This window comes from Camelus dromedarius, chromosome 3 (assembly GCF_036321535.1).
Source record: "Camelus dromedarius isolate mCamDro1 chromosome 3, mCamDro1.pat, whole genome shotgun sequence".
NCBI classification, from domain to species: domain Eukaryota; kingdom Metazoa; phylum Chordata; class Mammalia; order Artiodactyla; family Camelidae; genus Camelus; species Camelus dromedarius.
The window spans coordinates 22,463,743-22,488,418 of NC_087438.1; the positions used below are offsets into that span (position 1 = coordinate 22,463,743).

At 36.1% G+C, this 24,676-nt stretch overlaps 1 protein-coding gene across 1 annotated transcript in view; it reads right to left on the reverse strand.

The window, feature by feature from the left end:
- The window catches only part of GOLPH3 (golgi phosphoprotein 3), a 43,546-nt gene that overhangs the window by 12,684 nt on the left and 6,186 nt on the right, over positions 1–24,676 (reverse strand). Inside the window, exon 2 of the mRNA XM_031443650.2 lies at positions 3,376–3,507. Coding sequence (XP_031299510.2) covers positions 3,376–3,507 — 132 coding nt within the window. The remainder of the gene's footprint in view (positions 1–3,375; positions 3,508–24,676) is intronic.

The window sequence follows — 24,676 nt, forward strand, 5'->3', positions numbered from 1 at the left end:
AAGTTCCAACTCCTTACCAAAATTCAGTAATGTGTGGCCTATTAGTAAATATTCTCTGCCCACATATATAATCTCTATTTAGTTTATTTTCTTGGAGGATGAGCCTCATACTTAAATATAAATAGATAACCAATGGTAAGAAAACATATGCAAGGAAGTCTTCAACAAGGAAAAGACCAAAAGCAAAAATAAGAATTGAAGAAACTGGTAACAAAGATAAAGAAAATTCTCAAAAGAGCTGTAATATCCTCAGAGATTTAAAAGATGATATGACATCCATAAAACAAGAGTAAGAAGCCACGATTAAAAAAAAACAAAACAAGAAAGGGCCTCTGGAAATCAAAACCATGAAAGCCACAATAAAAAACTTAACAGAGGGTTAAAAGATTCAAGAGAGACCAAGAGAATGTCAATTGTATCTCAAGTTAGGAAACAAACCAGAAAGAAAAATATAAAAACCAGAAATTTAAAAAAGAATAGCCAAGAGGTCCATATTCAACTTACATAATTCTAGAAAAGAGTCTAGTAGATACAAGAAATATAAAAAAAAATTTCCAAAATCCAAACTCACACACTTCTATATTGAAAAAGTACAAGCATAATGAATTTTAAAAGACCCACATCAAGGCATATTGTATAATTTCAGAACACCGGAGATAAACAGAAGATCTCAAATAAAACAGAGAAGAAAAAAAACAGGTATACAAAGAAGGAAAATCAGATGGCATCCAACTTTAACAGTGACTCTGTATTGTACACTAGAGGAAAATGGGGAAATTTCTTAAAAATTCTGTGGAAAAATAACTTAAATCTAACATTCTATTTCCAGCCAACTTGTCAAATAGAAGTGAAGAACAATAAAGGAATTTTCAGGCATCCAGAGCCTCAAAACATTTTATTCCCACAAGGGTGGAAGGAAATATGAGATCCAGAAAACAGGGGGCTGAAAGCAGTAAAAATATGACAGGAAATCCCAGTAGAACCAAAGCATAACCTGCCCAGACTGGACCACAGGCAAATTTTAATGGGTATCTGATGTATCTGAACATCTGAAAATTAATAATGCTAATTCTTCTCTGATGGAGCATATAAGAAAAAAGGACAGCTACATAGAAAAGTTTTAAAAAGAGAGATTAACTCTAACTTTAAAAAAAGAGATATTAACTCTAGGAAAAAACCAAAAAACTATATAAGAAAGGAAATCAGAAGATATAACTTAACTCTGCAGAAAACACTATTAACACAGTTGCAATAATATAAAACAATCATTACTGTTTTGCCAAAAATTATGACATTAACTCTATTTCCTCCAAGAAAATAAACTAAAGAGAAATTATATGTGTGGGCAGAAAATATTTACTAATAGGCCACAGGTCAAAAACTAGAGGTAAAAAGTGGTACGTAAGAAAGCCAAATATTCATCTATTTTAAGTAATAGATGTAAGTAAACAGCGTCTCAAACAGATTTATCAAGAGATGGCAGTATAACCTTATTTAGAAATATGGAGGTAAATGCCAAAATCAGTGAGAACTGTAGCAAGTTGAACGGTGGCCCCCAAAAGATGTTCATGTCCTGGCCCCCAGAATCTAATCCCCAGTAAATCTTTGTAGACAATATTAAGTTAAGTTAGGTCTGGATATGAGATTGTCCTGGATTATCCAGATGAGCCCTACATGCAATGGAAGTGTCCTTACAAGTGACATACAAAGGAGACACACACAGAGGAGAAGGGGATGTGAAAACAGAACAGAGACATGCAGCCAGAAGCCAAGGAGGCCTCAAGGCATCAGAAACTAGAAGAGGCAAGGAACAGAATCTTCTTCAATGAGCTTTCAACAAGAGCACAGCACAGTTTGCCCTCCAGAACTGTAAGAGAATAAACATCTGTTGTTTCAAGCCACCAAGTCTGTGCTCATTTGTTAAAGCAACCTTAGAAAACTAATACAAAAACTAAGAATGGTTGCCTCCCAGGTGCAAGACTAACAAACAACTGAGGAAGGGTAGGTACAAGATTGCTATTTTTTGTTATAATAAGCCTTTCAGTACAATTTGATTTTATAACTATCATAATGTGTTATCTTAGTAAAATCAATAATATTTTTAAGTGAGTAAATTAAGTCATATTGGAGTATTCTTTCAAAAGACACATCAACTACCTAGTTAAGATCATACAAACAAGTAGATTGAAATAAAAAGCTGGTAGGCAGGAAACATGTATGTGTCTCTTGGTCACTTATGTATATACCCCAGGGTCAAGCACAAAGCATGGCAGACTTAAAGCACTAAATAAACATTTGATGACTGAATAAATGAAAGAGTAAATAATCTGTTGACTACCAACACAAAACTGGTTCTTGTTCCTGCACACACACACACACACACACACAAAACAGTATCAAAATCTTTTCGCTTCAGGTCAGGGCTCCATAACATTAATGCAAAACTACTTATAATTTCTATTATTAGCAGTAACCAACGTGTATATTTCACTGAAAATTATAATGGCAGATTCTTAGGGTTTTTGTCCTCCATAAATCTATGGCTACACAGTAAAAATGGAAATAAAGATTACATTCTGCTTTATGACATAGTTATCTAAAACAGTCATTTTAAAACTAATCTCGTGTCAGCTCATTTGACTCTACTTTAAATGACTAGATTTAATTTTAAAATTCCATAAGGAATATTTTCTACTATACCATGTTTACTTTGTATATAACTTTCAAGAACAAATTAGTGGCCTTCTTTCCTGTAGGATTATTACTCTCTCTGGCATATCAATCAAAAAAAGTTCAGTTTTCACCTAAAACTTTTTTAATTTCATTTTAAGACAATGAATTAAGGAAATAATAGTTTTGAAACATCCCACGCCCCCCAAGAAACAATGACAGACTAGAAGAGAAACGGTCCTGAATATTTTAGATTGAGGTTGAAGTTAAAAATTCTAAAAACTAGCCAATAATACATCTATTAACACAGACCTTCACAGTGGAGAGGCAGAGATCTGGAAAGTATTTATAGTCTGCCAAAAGATCAATAGCCTAGGCATAGTTAATTGGTACAATACCACTTTTTGAGTGGTCATGTCAAGTTTTCCAAACTGTGGCTTTCACAAGCAGCAAATAAACTCTGGAGTCTCTTGAATATGCAGGATGCAATGGCCAGTGATCCTAACAATGAATTACATTACACTCATTACGTACAAAGAACCAAAAAACCAAGGATGCAAGAAATACATGGAAACATGAATCAATAAAGATGTAACTTAAGAATCAACTTCCTCTTTAATTTTTGAAAGCCAGTAGCAGAAACATTCTTCATTTTTAGGCAGCACAACTTTTTAAAAAGGATATGTTATGTAGCCCCCCTCTTACCTTTCTTGTTAATAGACTTTTACGTCTCATTCCACAAGCCTCTAGCTGTAACCTTCCTCGCAACGCTAATTCAATTAACATACAGCCACGTAATCCAGATGATATACAGTCATTCCAAAATGATGTGTAACCCTATTAAAACAAAAAAAAAGCTAGTTTACTTTGAACTCAGAGTCAAGAACAGAAATATCTTTAGCCAAAGTTATTTTTTGTGCCTTGTACCTTTAATGTCTTTCCATAATTAAAATTAAAATGCTAAAAAAAAAAATACAATTACTATACACTACTAATCTAGGATTTTCAAGGACTTACTATCTCTTCACCACTTTCCTTCCATACAGATAAACAACAAATAACTTTGGAAGTCACTAAGTTACATGTTTATATTAGGCTCTTTCAAATTGCAGGGATCAGAGCTCACCCACTCAGTTAACCTCAGATAGTAGGGGTTTATTACTAGTATACATGGGCAAGTTAAGAAGCTCAGGAAAAATAATGGAGCCCAATGTGGCCTCATGGAGAATTAGAACATCATTCAATGTTGTTTAGGATAAAAACATAAGATTAACTTTGAAAGAATATACCAGAAAACTTACGTATGGGGCCCTGCCTAGTTCTGAATAATGAACAGTAAAGTGATCAGATGCCCACCACCACCCCTCACCTCCCCAAACAAAGAGAAATTTAAGGGCAACATCCAAGGTAGAGAAACAGCCAGACAGAACGAGATTAATAGACATCTAGGGATATGGGACTATTCAAGTCAACCAGGCATCACTGATGAAGTCAGGGCAGTCACTCTGAGAGCTAAGAACTGGGATCATCCAAATTATGAAGCCATGAACTTTGCCAGCTGGGTTGCCACCTATTAAAGTACCCAATTCTGAGAAGAAAGCAGAAACTGCAACTGATTATGGTTAAGACTCAGAACAGGGTAACATATAATCTTGGTGGGAGGGCTAACAGGCCAATCGATTCTCTGAAGAATGGAGGGCCTAGGATTAGGGAAGACTAAACCCTCGGTTCTGGTACTTTCTTGAGGTCAGTCTTGGTACTTTGCCAGGTCACAGTGGTCACCTTGTATTTCAGAAGATGACTGACCATCAGGGCCCATGGGCCTTCACTACTGACACAGGAACTTAAGTGATGAAGCTACCACTGCTGACAATGAGGGCTTTGGGGGAATGAGAATTTAGATTAAGAGAGCCACGGGGTGAAAAACAAAAATATCAATTTAAAGAGGCAGATTTAAATGTGAGGCCAAGGAAGCAGACACTGACTGGATTTGAGGGAAGCCTTTTAAACTCAGTGTTAGGGGTCTGATTAAATTAAGATCACAAGAGATCCAGCTAAGTGGTTAATAAGACTCAAAACTTACAGACATTAGGTAAAATCCATGGCTTGTGTATCCAAGACAATTAAAGCCCTAGGAAGCCTGGGAATGGATTCATATGAAGTCATATTTACAGATTCAACTGGCCTGGACAGACAGATGGAGTTCCTAGGTGATCCTCTACAAACTATAAACAAGAGAGTACACCTCGTAAAGCAGTGATGGATGTGGACAGGGCTATGCCTTGTCTCTGCAGCCTAGAAATTTCAGATAAGCAGTACGCAGTACTTATTAGAAGCTTACACTTGCTAGCAGAGAACAAAATATGTCTCAATCTCAACTGCTCCCAGAGTAACGGTATACCTGGAGATGCTGGCAAAATGAAGTCTTTAATAACAGACTTTAAAGATCTACATTTAGTGAACGGCTTTTTGGCAAGAGCATTAAAAGACATGCTTAAACATGAATTCATGTGGGAAAATAGACAAATGGGGATGGACAGTTCTGCAGCAAATCTGGTACTTACTAGCAGTATTTCAAAGGTAAATGAAGTCATCAAAGCCATACCAAGCAACAGAACAGTCCAGCATACTGATGACACCTGCTAAAATCCACATTATAAAGCATGATCAGGAATTAACTAAGTTACTGGAGACAGGGGATGGGGAAGAAAGGGTACCAAAAAGGGTAGTATTAAATAAAAAATTTAAATGGTATTACCAGATCAGATGGTATATACTTGAGAATTAAGTATATATTAAAGGGAAAGCAGTACATTGGAAAAGAGTCAAGTGAATTTGGTCATGACCTAGACCAGCAAAATCTGCAGTGAATCCATGTCACAAAGAAATGAAACAGACCACCAGCAGAACTACTTAGAATCAGAAACTGGAGGACCACGTTAGGCCCTGCAAGTGCTAGAGAGACCCTCAACCTTCTAATCTTTAGTGCTAACCTTAAAACTACATTTCATCGATCCTAAAGCATACAATAAACATACATTTTAGAAGTTCAGTATCCCTATATGAGATGATAGATGTTAACTAAACCTACTGTGGTAATCATTTCACAATACAGGCATACCTCAGAGATACTGCAAGGTTGGTTCTAGACCACCACAATAAAGCCAATATTACAAAAAAGTGACCTCACCAATATTCTTGTTTCCCAGTGCATATAAAAGTTATATTTATACTATACTGTAGTCTATTTACCATGTAACAACATTATGTCTAAAAAAACAAAGTATATACCTTAAAGTAAATGATTTCTCAATAAACCTGAGGTGAAAAAGTTGTATCTCTGATACTGGGATGCATTTTAAAACAGATGGTACATTAAAGGAAATGTGGTATTACAGCTACTGAGCTAACCTAAATCCATGGAAGAGAGAAGAGACATGTGGCAAAGTCTTCACAGGTGCATAATAGTGTAACGATGAACTAGGGTCCAACTTGTCAGTTACTGGGAGTACTTAAGACTTGGTACAAGACTGGATGACTGAACATCCAGATCCAGGCATGACACCAACCCACCTGACTTCTCAGTGGAAAATATTTTACAACAGGTCAGTAACAACCACACTACCCAGAGGATTTTGTCCTCAGACAAACCACTACTCCCTGAAACAATTACAACAATCTGTAGTCTAAACAGGATGGTTATATATTCAGGGCATGAGTGTGTTTACACCCCAGTAAAAATCTTATACCCTTCAGTCAAGAAAGCAAGCCAACCACTTTAAAAATGATGGTTAAAACAGGCGAGGAAGACTTGACAACATCAAGCAGTTTATGATTTGGTTCAAAAGCACAACTTAACTACATTTGCAACCATACTATGAGAGAGTAAAGAAGTAACAATGATGATTATTGTAACAAATTATGTCTATGTATTCAGTGATATTACACAGCTCTTGTGCTTGGAAGCCAATAATCATTTCGGATCCGCAAACGGGTTTGAGATTCCAGATTCCAAGAGGAATTTAATGAAACATTAAGTCAGTGGTATCTGACAAAGGTCTGTGTGATTCAAGTATAGAGATTATAACCAAAAGTTTCATCATAGGCTAAAAAATATTATGCATGGCTAAGAAATTCAAATCTGCATACACTTCACCTTCAGTTGAATTAGAAAACCAGTAAGTGTGATTGACAAAAGGGCAGCTGCTCACTAGAAAACAAACAGCAGTCCCATCAACCCAACTAATCCATCTGTCAGAAAGCAAGTTAGCACTCATCGTTAATCAAACATTACTTACACTCCAAGTGCTCCATTCCAATTAATCTCATCTAACTAAAAGCTAATGAAATCCTGACACCCTCAACCTTACAAAGATAGAAACCACACACATTAAGATACACATTAAAAATCATTTACACATCAAATTCAAACTGGTATAGAACTAAAGGAAATCATATTTAAAGAATTAAAGAAAAGAACGACAATGACTCATTAAGATGATTCATCAAGTACAGAATCTCAATAAATAGATGGAAACTCTTTAGTTAAAAAGCATAACAAATGAAAAGTTCACTAACCTAAGAATGAATAACTGATTGCATTTTTAAATTCATTTCTAGGAATTTAGTTAATTCATTTATTTAGCTTTAGCTGATGTGCATATTTTGACAAAAGCACATATTTATGATACCTTGTCAGTATCAGGCTTGTACAGTCGGCTTGCTGTCTTGCAACTGTTGGCTAGTTCTAGGCACGGTCATTAAGACTCCCTTGTTTACACCTGACTTTATCCATGTCCTTCAAAGCCCCAAGCATAGAGTTTCGCCTGTAGTAGGTACTTTGGAAATGTCATGCAATGAATACCATTTGCAGCCTAATACAAGGAGCATAAGCAAAAGAATTTAGAGAACATGTAATTATTTAAGTAAGCAACAGCCAACTTGTCCCCAAAATACGTATAAGGTTAGATTAAATGTTCATAGAGGGAGGGGAAAACTATCCGATGAGGAATGATGAGCAAGTCTGGGGATTAGGATACCAGGACCAAGACTGGTTCTGCAAGTACTGTCACCTCTTCCTACTATCCACAGCGCTGGGGTTGACATCTTCTGGAATAAGAACTGGAATATGGTATTTTTTATAGATAACTGTGCTTTATTAACTCCTATCTTCCAAGTAAGGGGAAGGTCTGCCTATTACGAGGAGGCTGATTGTCAAGAATCTGATTAAAAATCATAACTTGTATTAAAAAAAAAAGTTCATTATTGGAGCTCAACAGTAGATCTGAAATGAGAGAGAAAGAATCAATGAACCTGAATTTGAATTTAAAGAACAAAAAGAAAAAAGAATGAAGACAATGAGGAAAGCCTCAAAGACTAAATAAAGTATTCAAGCAAGCCTCCCAGGAGTGACAGGAGTCTCAAAAAGAGGAGAAAGCAATAAAGCAGAAAAAATAATAGCTGAAAACTCCCCAAATTTGGTGAAAAATATTCATCTAAGATCCAGATGCTCAACAAACTCCAAGCTGAAAAAACAGATCATCACACCTAGATGCATCACAAACTGCTGACAAAAATAAAGAATATAACGAAAGGAGCAAGACAAACAACTTACCATATATAAAGGAACAATACAATTACCAGATAATTTCTCACTAGAAATACTGGAGACCAGAGACACTAGGATAATATATTCAAAGTGCTGAAAGGAAACTATCAAAAGAAAATCTATACTCAGCAAAATTATCCTTCAAAAATGAAGATGAAACAGAGACATTTCCAGATAAACAAAGGCTGAATTTGTTGCTAGCAGGTTTGCCTTACATGAAATACTAAAGGAATTCCTGCTGACTGAAAGTAAGTAACATCAGACACTATTTCAAAACCGTATGAAAAGATAACTACAAAAGTTAATAAATAAGAAAGACTATATATTTTCTTTTTGCTTTTAAAAACTCATTTAAAAGTAAAAGACTCCATAAAACAAGTATACAACAGCATTGTTGGGGTTATAACACATAAACCTGTATTTCTAACAATAATGCACTAAGGGAGGGGGAGTAAATGAGGCTTTATTGGGGCAAAGCTTCTACATTTTGCTGGAATTAAATTAGTATTACTTTAAAGAAGAGTGTGATAAAGATGCATGTTGTAATCCCTAGAGCAACTACTGAGGGAAAAACTCAAATGGATACAGGTTTACAGGGAGGTAGGGAGGTGAAAGGCAATTTAAATGGTATAATTTTTTTATTTTCTATTTAACACAAAAGAAGGTAGTAAAAGAGGAGCAAAGGGACAGAAAAAAATTTCGACACAGGAAACTAGGAGCACAGTGGCTGGTGTAAATCCAACTCTATCAAAAATTACATTAAATGTGAACAAATCAAATACTCCAACAAAGGTGGTTTCCAGATAAAAGCTAGATAAAAGCTCTAATCATACATATGCTGTCTACAAGACACAGTTTAGATCCAAAGACACAAATAGGTTTAAAAGAATGAAAGAAAGAAAAGCCATGCAAACACTAATCAAAAGAAAGCTGGAATAGATAAATTAACATGAGATAAAGTAGACTTCAGGGTAAGGAAAATTAACCATAATGAAGTTAAGCATCAGGAAGATTAACAATTATACACAAGTATACATACACCTAACAAGAGAATCCCAAAATACATGAAGCAAAAACTAACAAAAAGGAGAAATAAACAATACAATAATAGTAGTTAAGACTACACTGACAATAACTGATAGAAGTAGACAGAAAACAGTAGACGCTGAACAACTGTATCAACCAAGCTGACTTAATGACATTTATAAAACTCTAGTCAACAATAGCAAAATACACATTCTTTTCAAGCACATTTGAATATTTTCCAAGATACTCCATATGCTATCCCATAAAACAATGAATTTAAAAGGACTGAAATCATAGAAAATATGTTTTACTCCAAGGGAACTACATTAGAAATCAACAGAACAAAATGTGGGACTCCCCATGTGAGAATCAATCTGTCACTTCTAAGTAATCCCTGGGTCAAATAAATCACAAGAGAAGTTAGGAAGTAGTATTTTGAACTGAACAAAAACGCAAACACAAAATACCAAAATCTATGGGATGCAGCTAAAGCAGTGTTTAGAAATTCATAGCTTTATTAAATATCTGTATTACAAAAGAAGAAAGATCTCAAATCAACAGCCTAACCTTCCACCTTAAGAAACTAGAAAAAGAACTAAATCCGAAGCACCAAAGGGAAGGATAATAATAAAGACTAGCATGGAAACCAATGAAATGCAGAACAGAAAAACAGAAAAGGGGAAAAGTCAATGAAGGCCAGGTTGTTTCTTTAAAAAGATCAAGGTTAAAACAGGAGTGGAGGGAGAAAGGAAAGGGGAGACAAATACACAAATTACCAAAATAAAAATAAAGTAGGGACATCATTTCCAACCATACAAAATTTGAAGGATTATAAGGGAACACTATAAACAACTTTGTGCCAATAAATTAGACAATTTAGACAAAAGGTTCAAACTGCTGGAAAAACATCAATTACCAAAACCAACCCAAGAAGAAATAAAAAATCAGAATAAACCTATTACAAAGAATTTGAAATAGGTAGTAAAACTCTTCACACACAGTGTTATTGAGACGTTAAGAATCAGTCTGGACCAGATACTGAGAGACCTGATCCTGGCCATGGCCACAAGGAAAATTTGTTAGAGAATTTTAAGCATGTCACTTAATATCCTCTCCGAGTCTCCATTTTCTCCTGTACACAATGAGACAGACTTCAAGCATTCCACAAGTATGAGTCTAATGAATTAACAATTCCCTGAGGGGGTAAGTATGTGGTTTATGGCAAAACAGGATATATGATCTATTTTAATTTCCAAAAAAGAATTTGCAAGTCAATCATCAAGGGTAATTTTACAACTGTTTAACAACATATAAAGAACTATCTGAAGAATAAAGTTAACATCTCAGGATAGATAAAAATTTGTAATAGAGGACCTGAAAACTGGTGTTTGGCACTATTATACATAATGCAGGAATAAACAAGAAATTTTTCAAGTTTTTGCTGGACACTGAGATCCTCTTAAATATCAAACTGATCAAATAAGACATTAAATGAGATATTAAAAATTTCTTGAAACAACAAATATGGAAACACAAGTATACCAGAACTTATGGGATGCACCAAGAGACTCTAGATAAATGATGTGATACTGGCATATGAACAAACAGACCAAGAGAATAAAATTCAGAAACAGACCCAAAAACACACTGAAAACTAGTATATAATACAGGTGCTATCTCAAATCATATATCTAGTAAGGGGTTAATATCCAAAATACATAAAGAACTCATACAACTCAATAGTAAAATAAATAAATATATATATATATATATATATAAAATATAAATCCAATTTAAAAATGGGCAAAGGACCTCAATAGACATTTCTCCAAAGATGTAATCAGTATAAGACGGAAAGATGGACAATTTAATCAACAGTACTGGGACACTGGATAGCCATTTAGAAAAATAAAATTAGATCCATACTTCATGTAATACATCAAAATTAACTCCAAATGGATCAGAGACTGAAATGTAAAATGAACAATATAAGTATTAGAAGAAAATAAGGGGGAATACATTTATAATTTGGGAGCAGGAAAAAAACTTTCCAGGTAGTACTCAAAATCTAGAAGAAACAGAGGCTGATAAAAAAAAAAAAAAAAAAAAAAAAAACTTATGTAGTGTAATTTAAGAGAAAAACAGATACAGGTATAAAATTTAGTAAGGGATATAAAAATTCATAATGTTAAATTTGAATCAAAAGACATGTAAATTGATTTTTTACCCTTCCCCAAAATGCTAGCTGTCCCTTGAAGAAACCATATTCTCTCTCAGAATACTGAAAAGTCCTAGAAGCAATGACATCCCAATAACACTGCATGCACCCAGTACCCAGACTGTGGTTCATTTCCCACTAATAAAAACTAGGATTCCTTGAAGACTGATCCCGGATCTGGAACAGGATATGTACAAGACAAGCCCAGGACATTTGCCGGAATTGGCCAGAAAGCAAGAAGTTATCAAAGGTTAAGAAGTTATATCCAAAGGACACTGAAGTCAAAAGAAAGGAATTCCCATAGGCCAAAGGTGGGGCAGCTAGAACATCAAAAAGAATAATTAATACAAGTGATTGAAACACAATGAATGTATTAAAAAACTACAAGTGATAATTTTTAAAAACAAAAAAAGCCCACACCTCACTGGAAGTAACTAAGACACTAACTCCTTATTCTAAAACTTAGCACTTTAAAGAAAATTAAGTTTAGTCAGCACTCCACATCCAATGATTCAAACAAGGCTGAAAAATATTAGAGGGGAAAAAAAAATCCCAGAAAGTTCCAAAAAGCAAAACTTTAATTTGCCCCCATTTAACATTGTATTTACACTGCATTAAGTATTGTAAGTAATCTAGAGATGATTTAGAGTATACAGGAGGATGTGTGTAGGTTATATGCATTATTTATATAAGGGACCTGATCATCCGAGGATTTTGGTATCTGCTGGGATGTAGGGTCCTGGAACCAATGCCCCATGGATTCCAAGGGACAAGTATTTATCCTGCCTTTATGTGCAAAAAATAAAATGAATGTATAAGATTACAAAGGAAGCTAAATCAAAAGTTATTAAAATATTAAAAATAAACAAATGTGTGGTATTAATAATACATGCTTCTTTATTAGCACATTAAACAACAAATTTCAGTGGCAAGTCTAATAACCACTGTAATTCCAACATAGTGATGAACAGACAATGTTAAGTGTCTAAATACATGTAATGTGATATGAAAATATTTCTGGTTTTGATTGGTGACAAACTCACAGATACTGGTTTTTTTTTTTTTTAAACACAGGCTTTTTTTGTTTTGTTGTTGTTGTTTTATTTGCAGGGGGGAGGTAACTAGGTCTACTTATTATTTTTTTTAATGGAGGTATGGGGGATTGAACCCAGGACCTCATGCATGCTAAGCATGCGCTCTACCACTTGAGCTATAACCTCCCCCCTCACAGATACTGTTAATACTGCTTCAGCTTGCCTGTATTCATAACTGAAGTAGATGATACCTTCCAGTTATATGTCATTAAAAATAAAGCAATTACTTTTCCCACCCAAGCATTTTACCCTGAATTGCAGAACTGATTTCAGGCTAAAAACCAATCTATTCCCTGGGAACATGGATACCAGTCTCAAACCAAGAACCCCTCTGTTACATCCCAATCCAAGTAATAAATTCAATCCAAGAACAATTCTCAATTTTGTAAAGACTCCAATCCCAAGCCTCCCCCCACCCTTCTTCACATCAGTCCCATCCATCCTTACCCTCATCTCCAGTCAGCACAATAATAATTTACTGGGCACTCATTTTGTGCCAAGTACTATTCTAAATAGTTCATTTAAACCTTCACAACCTTCTAAGGCAAATATTATTATCACTCCCAATTCCACAAAAGGGAAAGTAAGCCCAGAGTATACCACTTCAACTACACTCCTGCTAATTTCCTAAAGGTATTTTCTATTTTTCTTTCACTGCATTCACCTAGCAAAATTCCAATGGATCAATCCAACTGTCCACTTTCTCCTTTTACAGAAAGTGACTGAGGCCTGTGCTTCTGAACTGGTGGGAATAAAGCAATCTTGCAATCTCAACTAAGCCATCCTGGCAAATCCTTCTACATTTCCCTAGTCCACAGCAGCTGTTTCAAAATCAAATTCCCTTCAAATCTCAGTTTGGCTCACTTTCAGCAGATGACATATTAGGAAGTAAATACCATCAGACAGGAACAACCTCAGCTTCCAGTAATGAGCCTCACCAATAAACTCAACTTCATTTGGCCATACTCATTCTTTTGTCTGGTTACTACAGGAAACTGCCTCAGGCTAATCCTTCTGCCCATTCTCCTCCCACCTCAATCAGCACCTTTGCTCACAACTCCTGCCCTCCTAAAATATCTTAAACCTCTCACCTATGTACTAGCACCTCCCTAGTGACATTCGGACATCCTCAAGTTTTCCCATCATGAGAAAGAGACAGACTAGGACTAAATGGCCCTATTTTCCTCTCATTTACCACAAACTCCTTAAAAGCACAGTCAAAAAATAAGTCTCCACCATTTCCCAACCCATGTAATCTGATAGACTTCTCAACAAGAGACAGTTCTCTTGCCTCACAAAAGCTAATGCTGTTGATCCCTCTCCTCCCCTGGCTTCTACACCACCACTCTCCTGGTTTCCTCTGCAGCTCCTGCTCAGGCGTTTAAAGGTTACTCTTCTTCCTACTCCTTAAGTGCATTGCTAAGTGGTCTTTTCTTATCTCATTTACATACTCTTCTTGAGACATCTCAGCCACTCTAACTTGTTTTAAAATTTTTTTTTCAGATAGAACTGAGAGAAAATTAGAGTCCGTATCTCCCCCATCCCTTTCCGTCCATCACCCCCTCCCTCAAGGGTAACTTCTATTAACATCTGGAACATATCCTCCCAAATCCTTTTTTCTTCCAATGTGCACACAGTCATGGTTTGCCATATACCAAGTACCTACTATAAGTTAAAATTGGGCTAAGCATTTGATGTGCATCATATCTAATCCTTAGAAGACCTTGTGAAGCAGGATTTATTCTTTCATTTTCACAAGATAATGAAACTGAGGCTCAAGGGAATTAAGGGACCTGCCAATTACTGAATGGCAAAGTGAGCTGAAACTGGTATCCCTAGCTCCAAAGCCCTAGTGCTGTTAGTCTGTCTTGCCTTCCAAGACCTATCTGTCTAATGGCTGATCTACACGAGCTTCTTTCAGCCCCCATGAAAACAGAAAAGTCGATTACTCATTTTTCTTTCCACTCCTGCCATTTTTCACTTCACTGCAGAGAGCACAAAACAAAGTGTAAGCAGAAACTGACTTCCTCTCAAACAAATGACTTTTTAAGGGATTTATGCCATAAATGTACATACTTTTGACTAGCAAAGTTTCAAACAGTATATTTAACAGCATCTTATTAACAAGATCTAACTATAATCCCATAATCTTAATTCTTCCCTAGGAAACACAAAGGTTTTATTTAGTAAACACAGTAACATTTCAGTTTGCAAAGGTGTTTCCACATATGTAAATTATCGTCTCAAAATAACCTAGTAAAAATATTATCATTTTACATTTGAAGAATAGGAAGTTTAGATAAATTAAGAAGTATAACCACATCACACTCCAGAATCACCAGTTATACCTCAAGCCAAAGTAACGTGACTCTACAGTGCTTTCACCACTGCGTTACCCTGTCAGTATTTTAAGTTGAGGACATTTTGGATAACATATAATAATGAAAGCATTCAAATTTTCTATCAAATCACTGTAACACAATTTTACTAGATGTTGACCTCTGCATGATTCTCTAGGAAAAAAATCAATCCCATTTGGTAGGTAAAGGCACAAAGTTACATAAAGTAAAAAAGTACACACAGTAAAAAAAAAAAAAAAAGTAACTGTTTTAATTCTTGAAATAAGAAAAATACAATTTTAATCCAATAAACATCTACTCAGTACCAACACATTGGTAAGCAGAAGTGATAGGGATGACTAAGATACAAGGCACAGAATAAAAAGGGAAAAAATTCCTATAATTCATTGTGGTAAGTGTCTGGTAATACTGATATGAATAAAATGGCATTCATTCATTCCAAAAGCATCCTATGAACTGAATAGAATCCCTCCCCTCCCCCAAATTCTAAGTCTCATGATGGTATTTGGAAGCTAGAAGCCTCTGAGAGCTAATTAGGTTTGTATGAAGTCATGAGGGTGGGGGCCCATGATGAGATTAGTGTCCTTAAAGGAAAAGACACAAGAGATTTTGCCTTCTCCCTCTGTCATGTGAAGACACAGCAAGAGGAACCTCACCAGAACCCGACCATGCAAGCATCCAGCCTCTAGGACTGCAAGAAAAGGAATTTCTGTTTAAACCAATTCTATTGGTATTTTGTTAGGCAGCCCCAGCAGACCAATAACACAGGCATAAACACCTACAGCATTCCAGACTTCGTGCTGGGGGTACAAAATGATAAGGAAAACGGATATGAGAGCAAGGAATGGTGCCTCGGGGGTTAGAATAAGGTGAAGAGTTTCAGCTGGGCATCAAGAGATGGGTAAGAACTGGATGCCAGGTAGAGAAAGGGAGATCCTATTTAGAAGAATCTGCTCATACAAACTTGAGGCCTAAAAAGGTAATAATGTGATTTCTAGGCCATAAGAAAGAAAAATAAAGGATGAAGGTCCACAATATGACCGTATTTATAACACACCCCTATTAATTATGGTACATCAAAAAATATGTTCTACCATGCGGTCACTAGAAATAATGGAGCACCTTGTTTCTCGCTGTGCCATCTGAGTTTTTCCCATGAGCACATACCATGAAAATCTGTATTTACTAACATGGGAAGGTGGTCACTTTATATTATTGAGAAAGGGGGTGGGGTATAGGTCAAGCACTAGAGCACATCCTTAGCATTCATGAGGTCCTAGGTTCAATTCCTAGTACCTCCTTCAAATATAAATAAATAAACCCAATTACCTCCCCTCATTAAAAAAAAAAGAGAGAGAGAAGGGTTTATAAAACACTATTGGAATGAAATCTCTTTTTTTTAAGTAAAAAAAAATAAATACAGGCAAACTGGGACTGGGAGAAATAAACAGGACTGTGAGAACAATGTAATACTAAAATATTACTGCCCAACTTCCACTGCTTGCCTTTGTTCAATCCAGTCTCCACAGAGAATTTTTTTTTAAATAAGGATTGGGTAGACCACTCCCCAAATCCTTCAGTGGTTTCCCAATTGCACTCAGTATAATACACAAAATCCTTAACCTGATTTGTAAGGCCTGGATGTTCTGGCACTCCCTACAGTCATCTCAGGTCTTTCTCCCATCTCCACTATTGTCTGAACCATCTTCCTGTTCCTCAAACCAAATGAAGCTCTTTATCACCTCAGGGCCTTGAAACATACTATTCTGCCTTCACTGGATTTGGCAGCTACTCATTCTTTGGGTCTCAACCTAAATATCATTTCCCTGGAAAGTTCTTCCCTGTGCCCTCCTCCCACACCCATTCTTACACAGCATCCTCTGATTTTCCTTCACAGTTACTATCACAATGTATAATTTACATATATATATATACATATCTATATGTGTTTATATATGCATCTGTCTTCCTTTGTACAATGCCTACTATACAGTATCACTCCATAAATGTCTGTTGAAGAAATAAAAGTTCAATTATGGGTTTTATTTTTCTCTCTTGTAATCTACATTTTCTAAATCTTTTTCAACAATGAGCACAGACTTGTATAAGGAAATAAGACAGTATTACTACCTATTACCACCTACTACCTATTGGTTCTTTAAAGTCAAATCAATCATCCTTTTCTCTTTAAGCTTTAATGGTAATTAAACTCAAATAATTCTTCTACGATGATTATCTTTCTGATCAGCCCTGTTTCCCCTTCATCCAAGACCAGGCACAAAATTTCACAAATTCTAATAACTTCAAGCCTACTACAAACCTTCTTGCCTCCAGCTTTTCCGTCTACCCATCCTTTCTTCACTTAAAAGAACTGTCTTTTTAAAAACCCAGTTTACACTATTACTGCTGTCTTTAAAACCTACAAATGCCTCCAATATCATTTCCAACTTATGTTTAAAGGTCCGAAGGTACTAATTTTCCCTATTTCACATACAATCACCCTCTTAGTTCTCATTATTAAGCAACTCAGATTTTATTCCTTAACTATGTAAAATAACATCATTTTTAGAAGGATAACTTTCCCACTGAGTTATTTTCATACATATCCTGCCATACTCTGTCTAGAATGCTAGTTTCCTATCAAGTCACACGCCACATCTCTTCCAAAATTCTGCTCAAACCTTCTCTCTCTAAAGTGTTCCCTACCATTTCCAACGTCCCTCTTCAGCCACACCCCCCCAACTGCAGGACTTCCTCACTTGCCCCGGTCCCCACAGCATTCAGCACTCCTACCTACTCTACACTGACGACAGACTCACTTTTCCCTTCCTCATGAAATTTAGACAGTAGCCTACATGAGGAACTCCTTCCTTCAAAGGAATCCTCTATTTTTTACCAGCTATTAAGATGATGTATTTTTTAAAAATTTCCCTGAATTGCATGCACAGGAATAGAAAAAGGCTGCCATGGTTCACAGATCAGGCAAAAGCATCAGCCGAAATGTGATCAAAGAAATCTGGAGGTGGAAGAAGAGCCACTTCCCCCACCAAATAGTGAAAGAAACCATATAAAAAATACAAACCCTAGGCCTTCAATCCCAATTCTACTGAAGGTAGAGTTTCTAATAACAAAGTATATAAGGAGAACATGCCCACAGAGCTATGGGGAAAGTAAAGTCATGACAAAGCCTGAAATGGTAGTGTGCGGTTACTGGAGGAGACGGATGGATTCAGGAAGAGGAGACACAACAGCCGAAAGAGCAAGAAACCCACAGAAGCAGAGAGTGCGCTGGGTGAGAGAAGGGGACTGGACTGGACTTAAGAGAAGGCCACTTTCCCTGTAACTGAAAGGAAGGAGCTGCAGAGAACGGCAGATGGGGGAAGACAGGTGACGGAAGCCTCTGTGTGTTAGGCTCAGAGTAAGGAAGGAGTACAACAAGAGAACGTAATGGAGCAGTGAAAATTTTAAATAGTCATGGGGAGAATAATGAGGACCTGAACTAAGGCAGTGGCCCTGAAAATGGAGAAGAGAAGACAAATTCAAAGAATTAATTCAGAGAATACAGACTGAGCAACCTACTGGATATGGACGGGGAGAGAAGACTGTAGAGTCTGACCTAAGCAACTGTGTAACCGCGTGGCTGCAGGAGTGTAGGGACAATCTTAGAGCAAAGACGCAACTCCCAAATCTCCATTTCCAGTCCAAACATCTCTCCTGAACACCAAGCCCAAATTTGCAACTGCTTACTGAAGCATCAAGGTTAGGTATAAATAAATTGGTTACCTCTCGTTTTGAATTTCCTAAAGGCATTTACAACCAAAGACAAATCAGTAGACAGACAAAAAAAGAGAAGAGGGTGAACAGACTTCAAGGGACGGTCTGAATGAGACCTCTGAGCTCTTTCCAAGGGCTCTGTTTAGGCAGACGTGTAATTTTTTTTTTAAATCTAATTTCACTTTAAAAAATTTATAGCTTGAACAAAGTTAGAGGATTCACACTTCCTGATTCCAAAACTTATTAACAAAGCTACAGTAATCAAAACAACATGGTGCTGCCATAAAGACAGACATAGAGACCAAGGGAATAGAGCACCCAGAAATAAACTCTCACATGTATGATTACATGATTTTTAACAAGGGTGTCAAGACCATTCAAAAGAGAAGGGACAGTTTTTTCAGCAAATGGTGCTGAGAAAACTGGATATCTACATGTAAGAGGATGAAGCTGGACTCTTGCCTTATACCCTACACTAAAACTAACTCATAATGGATCAAAGGCCTCAAATTAAGAGTTAAAACTATAAAACTCATAGAAGAAAACAGAAAAGCTTCACGACATTGAATTCAGAAATGAATTACTGGATATGACACCAAAAGCATTAACAAAAGAAAAAGAGACTTCATCATTAAAGGACATTATCAACAGAGTGAAAAGACAACCCACAGAATAGGAGAAAATACCTGCAAATCACATATAGGCATATGTCAGAGATACTGCAGGCTCAGCTCCAGACCACTGCAATAAAGCAAGTATCTCAATAAAGTGAGAACACAAAATTTTGTGTACATAGAAAGTTGTTTACACTATCACCATCTGACAACACAGAGTTAACACAAACCTTCAACTTGTTTAAAAAAAAAAAAAAAGCAGTATCTGTCAAGCACAATAAAGTGAAGTGCAATAAAAACAAGACAACGTTTGCCTGTAGCTGATAAAAGACTAATATCCTGAATACATAAAGAACTTCTAAAACTCAACAGAAAAAAACAACCCGTTTAAAAAATGGGCAAAGGTCTTAAACAGACATTTCTCCAAAGAAGATATATAAATGGCCAATAAGCACATGAAAAGATGTTCAACATCACTAATCACGAGAGAAATGCAAATCAAAACCACAATGAGATACCACATCACACCTGTTAGAATAGTTATCATCAAAAAACAAAACAAAAAAAACCAAGTAGCAAGTAATGGCCAGGATGTGGAGAAATCACAATCCTTGCACATTGCTGCTGGGAATGTAAAATGGTGCAACCACTGTGGAAAGTCATATGGTAGTTCCTCAAAAAAACTAAACATAGAATTACCATGTGATCCAGCAATCCCACTTCCATGTATATATCCAAAAGAACTGAAACAGAGACTCAGTTATTTGTACAACAATGTTCAAAGCAGCCTTATTCACAATAACTAAAAAGCAGAAACAACCAAAATATCCATCAACAGATGAATGGACAAACAAAATGTGGTATATACATATAACAGAATATTAATCAGCCTTAAATTCCACTTGTATGAGGTACCTAGAATAGTCAAATTCAGAGATAAAAAGCAGAATGGAATGGTAGTTACCAGAGGCTGGAGAACGGGAAAATGAGGAGATAGCATTTAACGGGTAGGAGTTTCAGTTTGCAATGGAGTAGTGACAATGTCTGTGACATTTACAACAATGTGAATGTCCTTAACACCAGAGGTGTACGCTTTAAAATGGCTGAAATGGTAAATGTTCTATTTTATCACAACAAAAAAATTAAAAATTAAAAGCCTATAGCTTCCCTTCTATTCTTTTAGATCTATCAGTCAAAACCGAGACTATGGAAAAAAACCATTTTAATAATGGGACTCCAGCGACACTGCCCAAAGCATAAAAGATCTTCAAATACTTGAGAAATTAAGTGAGAGTTACATGGATGGGTGAATGGATGAACAGACAAAATATTTTAAGTTCAAAACTTAAAAACAACTTTAAGTACATCAAGTATTTTTGAAAATCACTTCAAATGTACGTTAAGACAATTTTTAAATTTTAATTTAGAATTTCATGGATGTCACTTTAGATGACTATTTGTGACAATCAAATGGAAGTTAATCCCAAAACCAATTTCCAGTTAGCTTCAAACTACTCTGTGAATAGAATTCCCTGGTAGACTGTTCCAAGCCCTGGCTCCCCCTCGTCTCCTGAAATGAAATGCCCCTCCCGTAAATTGTGCAATGCCAGCCCAACTCCCTTCTGCTCCTGACACGCTCCGGGACAGCCTCGGCCTAATTTTGTACTTCCTCCGAACCAGAAACATGCTGTCTTCTACTACCCAGGTGGCACTCAGGATAGTACTACTTTACACTGTTACTTTAATTCTCAAGTGCCTTATCTTCCCACTACTAGACCATAAACTTGTGAATACTAGAACTTTTCTTGTTAATTTATTTTATTCCAGGTCACATTTAACAAAAAGCCTTGAACAAAGTAAAATTTCATAATTTGGTGCAATTTTGGCAACTGTTATTCCCACATCTTTCCCCACTCAATCTCCTCAGGGAAGGGGCTTTGGTAGCCAAAGGACCAACAGTGAGGGAGAAATGAAGTTAAATAAAAGATGGGGAGGAAATGGGGTGAAAAATTCAATAAAGACAAATTTTTAAGAGTTGTGGGCCAATGCCTTCTCCAGGGGACCCAGCCCTATCACCTTCAGATCTTGGCCTTGAATTCAGGGAGGAAGGACCCTCCCTAAAAAAAATGGAGGGGGCATCAAAAAGAGTAGATGGGACCAATGAAAGGTGGGAAGAACTGGTGATAAGAGGGGTTAGAAGAGGTCAGGACCTTTTGAAGCCTTCTGATTTACAAGCAAGACACACTGAAACCTAACATTTATTGTGCACCAATGATGCAAGGCACTTTACATGTATTTTACTTGTCATTAGAGTCATGTATCATTTTAGAGGTTTGGAGGCTTCTGGTGTCTCTGGAGAGGCAGGAGTATCTTATAAAAATTGTTCAAGGAAGACTCTGGACTTGGCCTAAGAATAAGAAGTGTTACTTCAGATTTCCAGATTTCCCAAAACAGCTGGCCAGGGATTACCAAAAAAAAAAAAAAAAAACCCAAAATAAAACAGGTTGTAGGTTCAGGAAAAATGCATATACAAGCAATTACACTTAAATGGAATGTTCACGAAGCCCAGCAAACCACAAGAGGGTCAAGAAATAATAAAAAAAAATTGTGGAAGTATTAATACTCATCAAGGATCACTACAAAAATCTTAAGTCACTTCTCTAGGCTAGGCAATTACCCTTTTGCATTTGTTCAGCACCTTGTAGTTCTCAAAGTACTTGTACATATATCAATTCACTGGATTCCTACAATTTAGAGATTATGGGACAGTCCACAAACGTAGGCCCACTGTGCCCAGGGGGAAACTGAGGGTCTAAGAATTAAAAGCAGTTATCCTAATTCTTCTCACTAGTCAAGGGCAAGCCTGGGAGTCAAGAACAGAGCAGTCTTCTGAGTCCCAATCCAAGGCATCTCCCTATGTCTCTGCTACTCTTAATAAGTACTTTCATTGAAGTCAGTAATTTATTTTATTGAAACCATTTGCAAATCTGTCTTCTGTATAAACAGGATGCTCCTTGAGGGGAAGTTTTTCTTTGTAACCCCACCACCAAGCAAAGACACTGGCATATAGGTGTTCACTAGTTGGACTGAACTAAATCTGTTTCCATCTTATATAATAGGATATAGATTTTAAAAATTAAATGAGAAGTTCAATTCAGTGACTGAACTGAAATTTAAGCTAAATTCTCAAAATGCTATTTCTGACCTTATTTTGTCAACATGGTATAGAACTGTTTAACAGTTACATGTAAGAAACTGGAATTAGAAAATGGAACCAGAGTAAAAATAACCATTAGCAATTTATATGCAGTCCTTTAATTTTCAGTCCATGCAGAAGGTAGAGGGTAGAAGTGGGGAACAAAAAGTTTACCTACACATTATCAATCAACAAGAATAACTTTGCTCAAACCATAAGCAAAACAAAAAGACAATCTGTAGAATGGGAGAAAATATTTGCAAATGATGCGAAAAGGGCTTAATTTCCAGAATATATAAACAGCTCATACAACTTAACCAAAAAAACAAACAACCTGATCCAAAAATGGGCAGAAGACCTAAACAAGCAATTCTCCAGTGAAGACACACAAATGGCCAATAGGCACATGAAGCGTGCTCAATATTGCTAATTATCAGAGAAATGCAAATCAAAATCACAATGAGGTATCACCTCACACCAGCCAGGATGGCCATCATTCAAAAGTCCACAAACAATAAATGCTGGAGAGGGTGTGGAGGAAAGAGAACCCTACTATACTGTTGGTGGGAATGTAGTTTGGTGCGGCCATTATGGAAAACAGTATGAAGATTCCTCAAAAAACTAAAAATTGACTTATCATGATTCAGCAATCCCATTCCTGGGCATATATAGCTGGAGGGAACTCTAACTTAAAAGGATACATGCACCCCAATGTTCACAGCAGCACTGTATACAATAGCCAAGACATGGAAACAACCTAAATGAATGTCCATCAACAAATGACTGGATAAAGTTGTGGTATATTTATACAATGAAATACTATTCAGCCATAAAAAATAAAATAATGCCATTTGCAGCAACATGGATAGACCTGGAGATCATCATTCTAAGTGAAGTCAGAAAGTGAAAGAAAAATACCATGACATCACTCAGGTGTGGAATCTTAAAAAAATAAATAAATAAATGAACTTATTTACAAAACAGAAACAGACTCACAGACATAGAAAACAAACTTACGGTTACTGAGGGGGAAGGTGGTGGGAAGGGATTAAATTGGGAATTAGAGATTTGCAGATACTAACTAACTATATATAAAATAAATAAGCAAGTTTCTTCTGTACGGCACAGGGAACTATATTCAGTATCTTGTAGTAACCTATAATGAAAAAGAATGTGAAACAAATATATGTATGTATCTGTATGACTAAACATGTTGCACACTAGGAATTGATACAACATTGTAAACTACACTTCCAATAATAAAAATGAATATAAATAAAATAACTTTGCTCTTAAAATATAATTCACAACTTCCTACAGTTCAGAATGCTAAAACTGTTCCTCCTACAACTGAGCTACAAGTCAAATTCTATTACCATAAAAATTCCTATCAGAGAAAAGGATCTCTAAACTTCAGCTAAGCACAAACTTAAGTATTTTCAGTATTGATTTATTTTAGTATTTCTCAATTTTTTCATTATTGTTCCCTAAAGGAGCTTTTCAGACTTTCTCCCCTAACCACACCCTCCCCCATTACATTTCAATAAGATGGTCCATTGTATATTTGTTTACATACTGTACATGTATCTATGCTTTACACTTAAAAGGAGTAAGAAAAAAAAAATGGAGGTAGAATTTTTCATCACCACCCCCAGAATCATTTCTCCCTCCTTTAGGGATGACATCACTCTCACTGAAAATACATGATTTACTTAATAAATACTGAGTGGTAGCTATATGCCAGCTATATGAGCTAAGCTATTCACCAAGGAAAAAGTCTACAATGGCAATACAATTTAGTTTTGTAGTTTACTATAAGAGTTTTGACCCAGAGAACTAAAATGAAATGGGCTTAAAAGATAGAGATCTTCTTCCTAGTGTTTGTACCTCATCAAGGGCTAGGCTCAATAAACTTTTGATGAATGCATGGAAGTTGTTAGCATTCTACATGGGGTAGTTTCACAACTTGTAAACGTCATTTAGCAAGATGACCAGGCTACAGAAATGTCGGCTTCCTATCTCTAATCTCACAGAACTGAAAATCCAACTCACTGCTACCTGAAACCTGAAATTTTCTGAAGTCAATTTTCCAAAGGAAACAAAAACACAAAACACA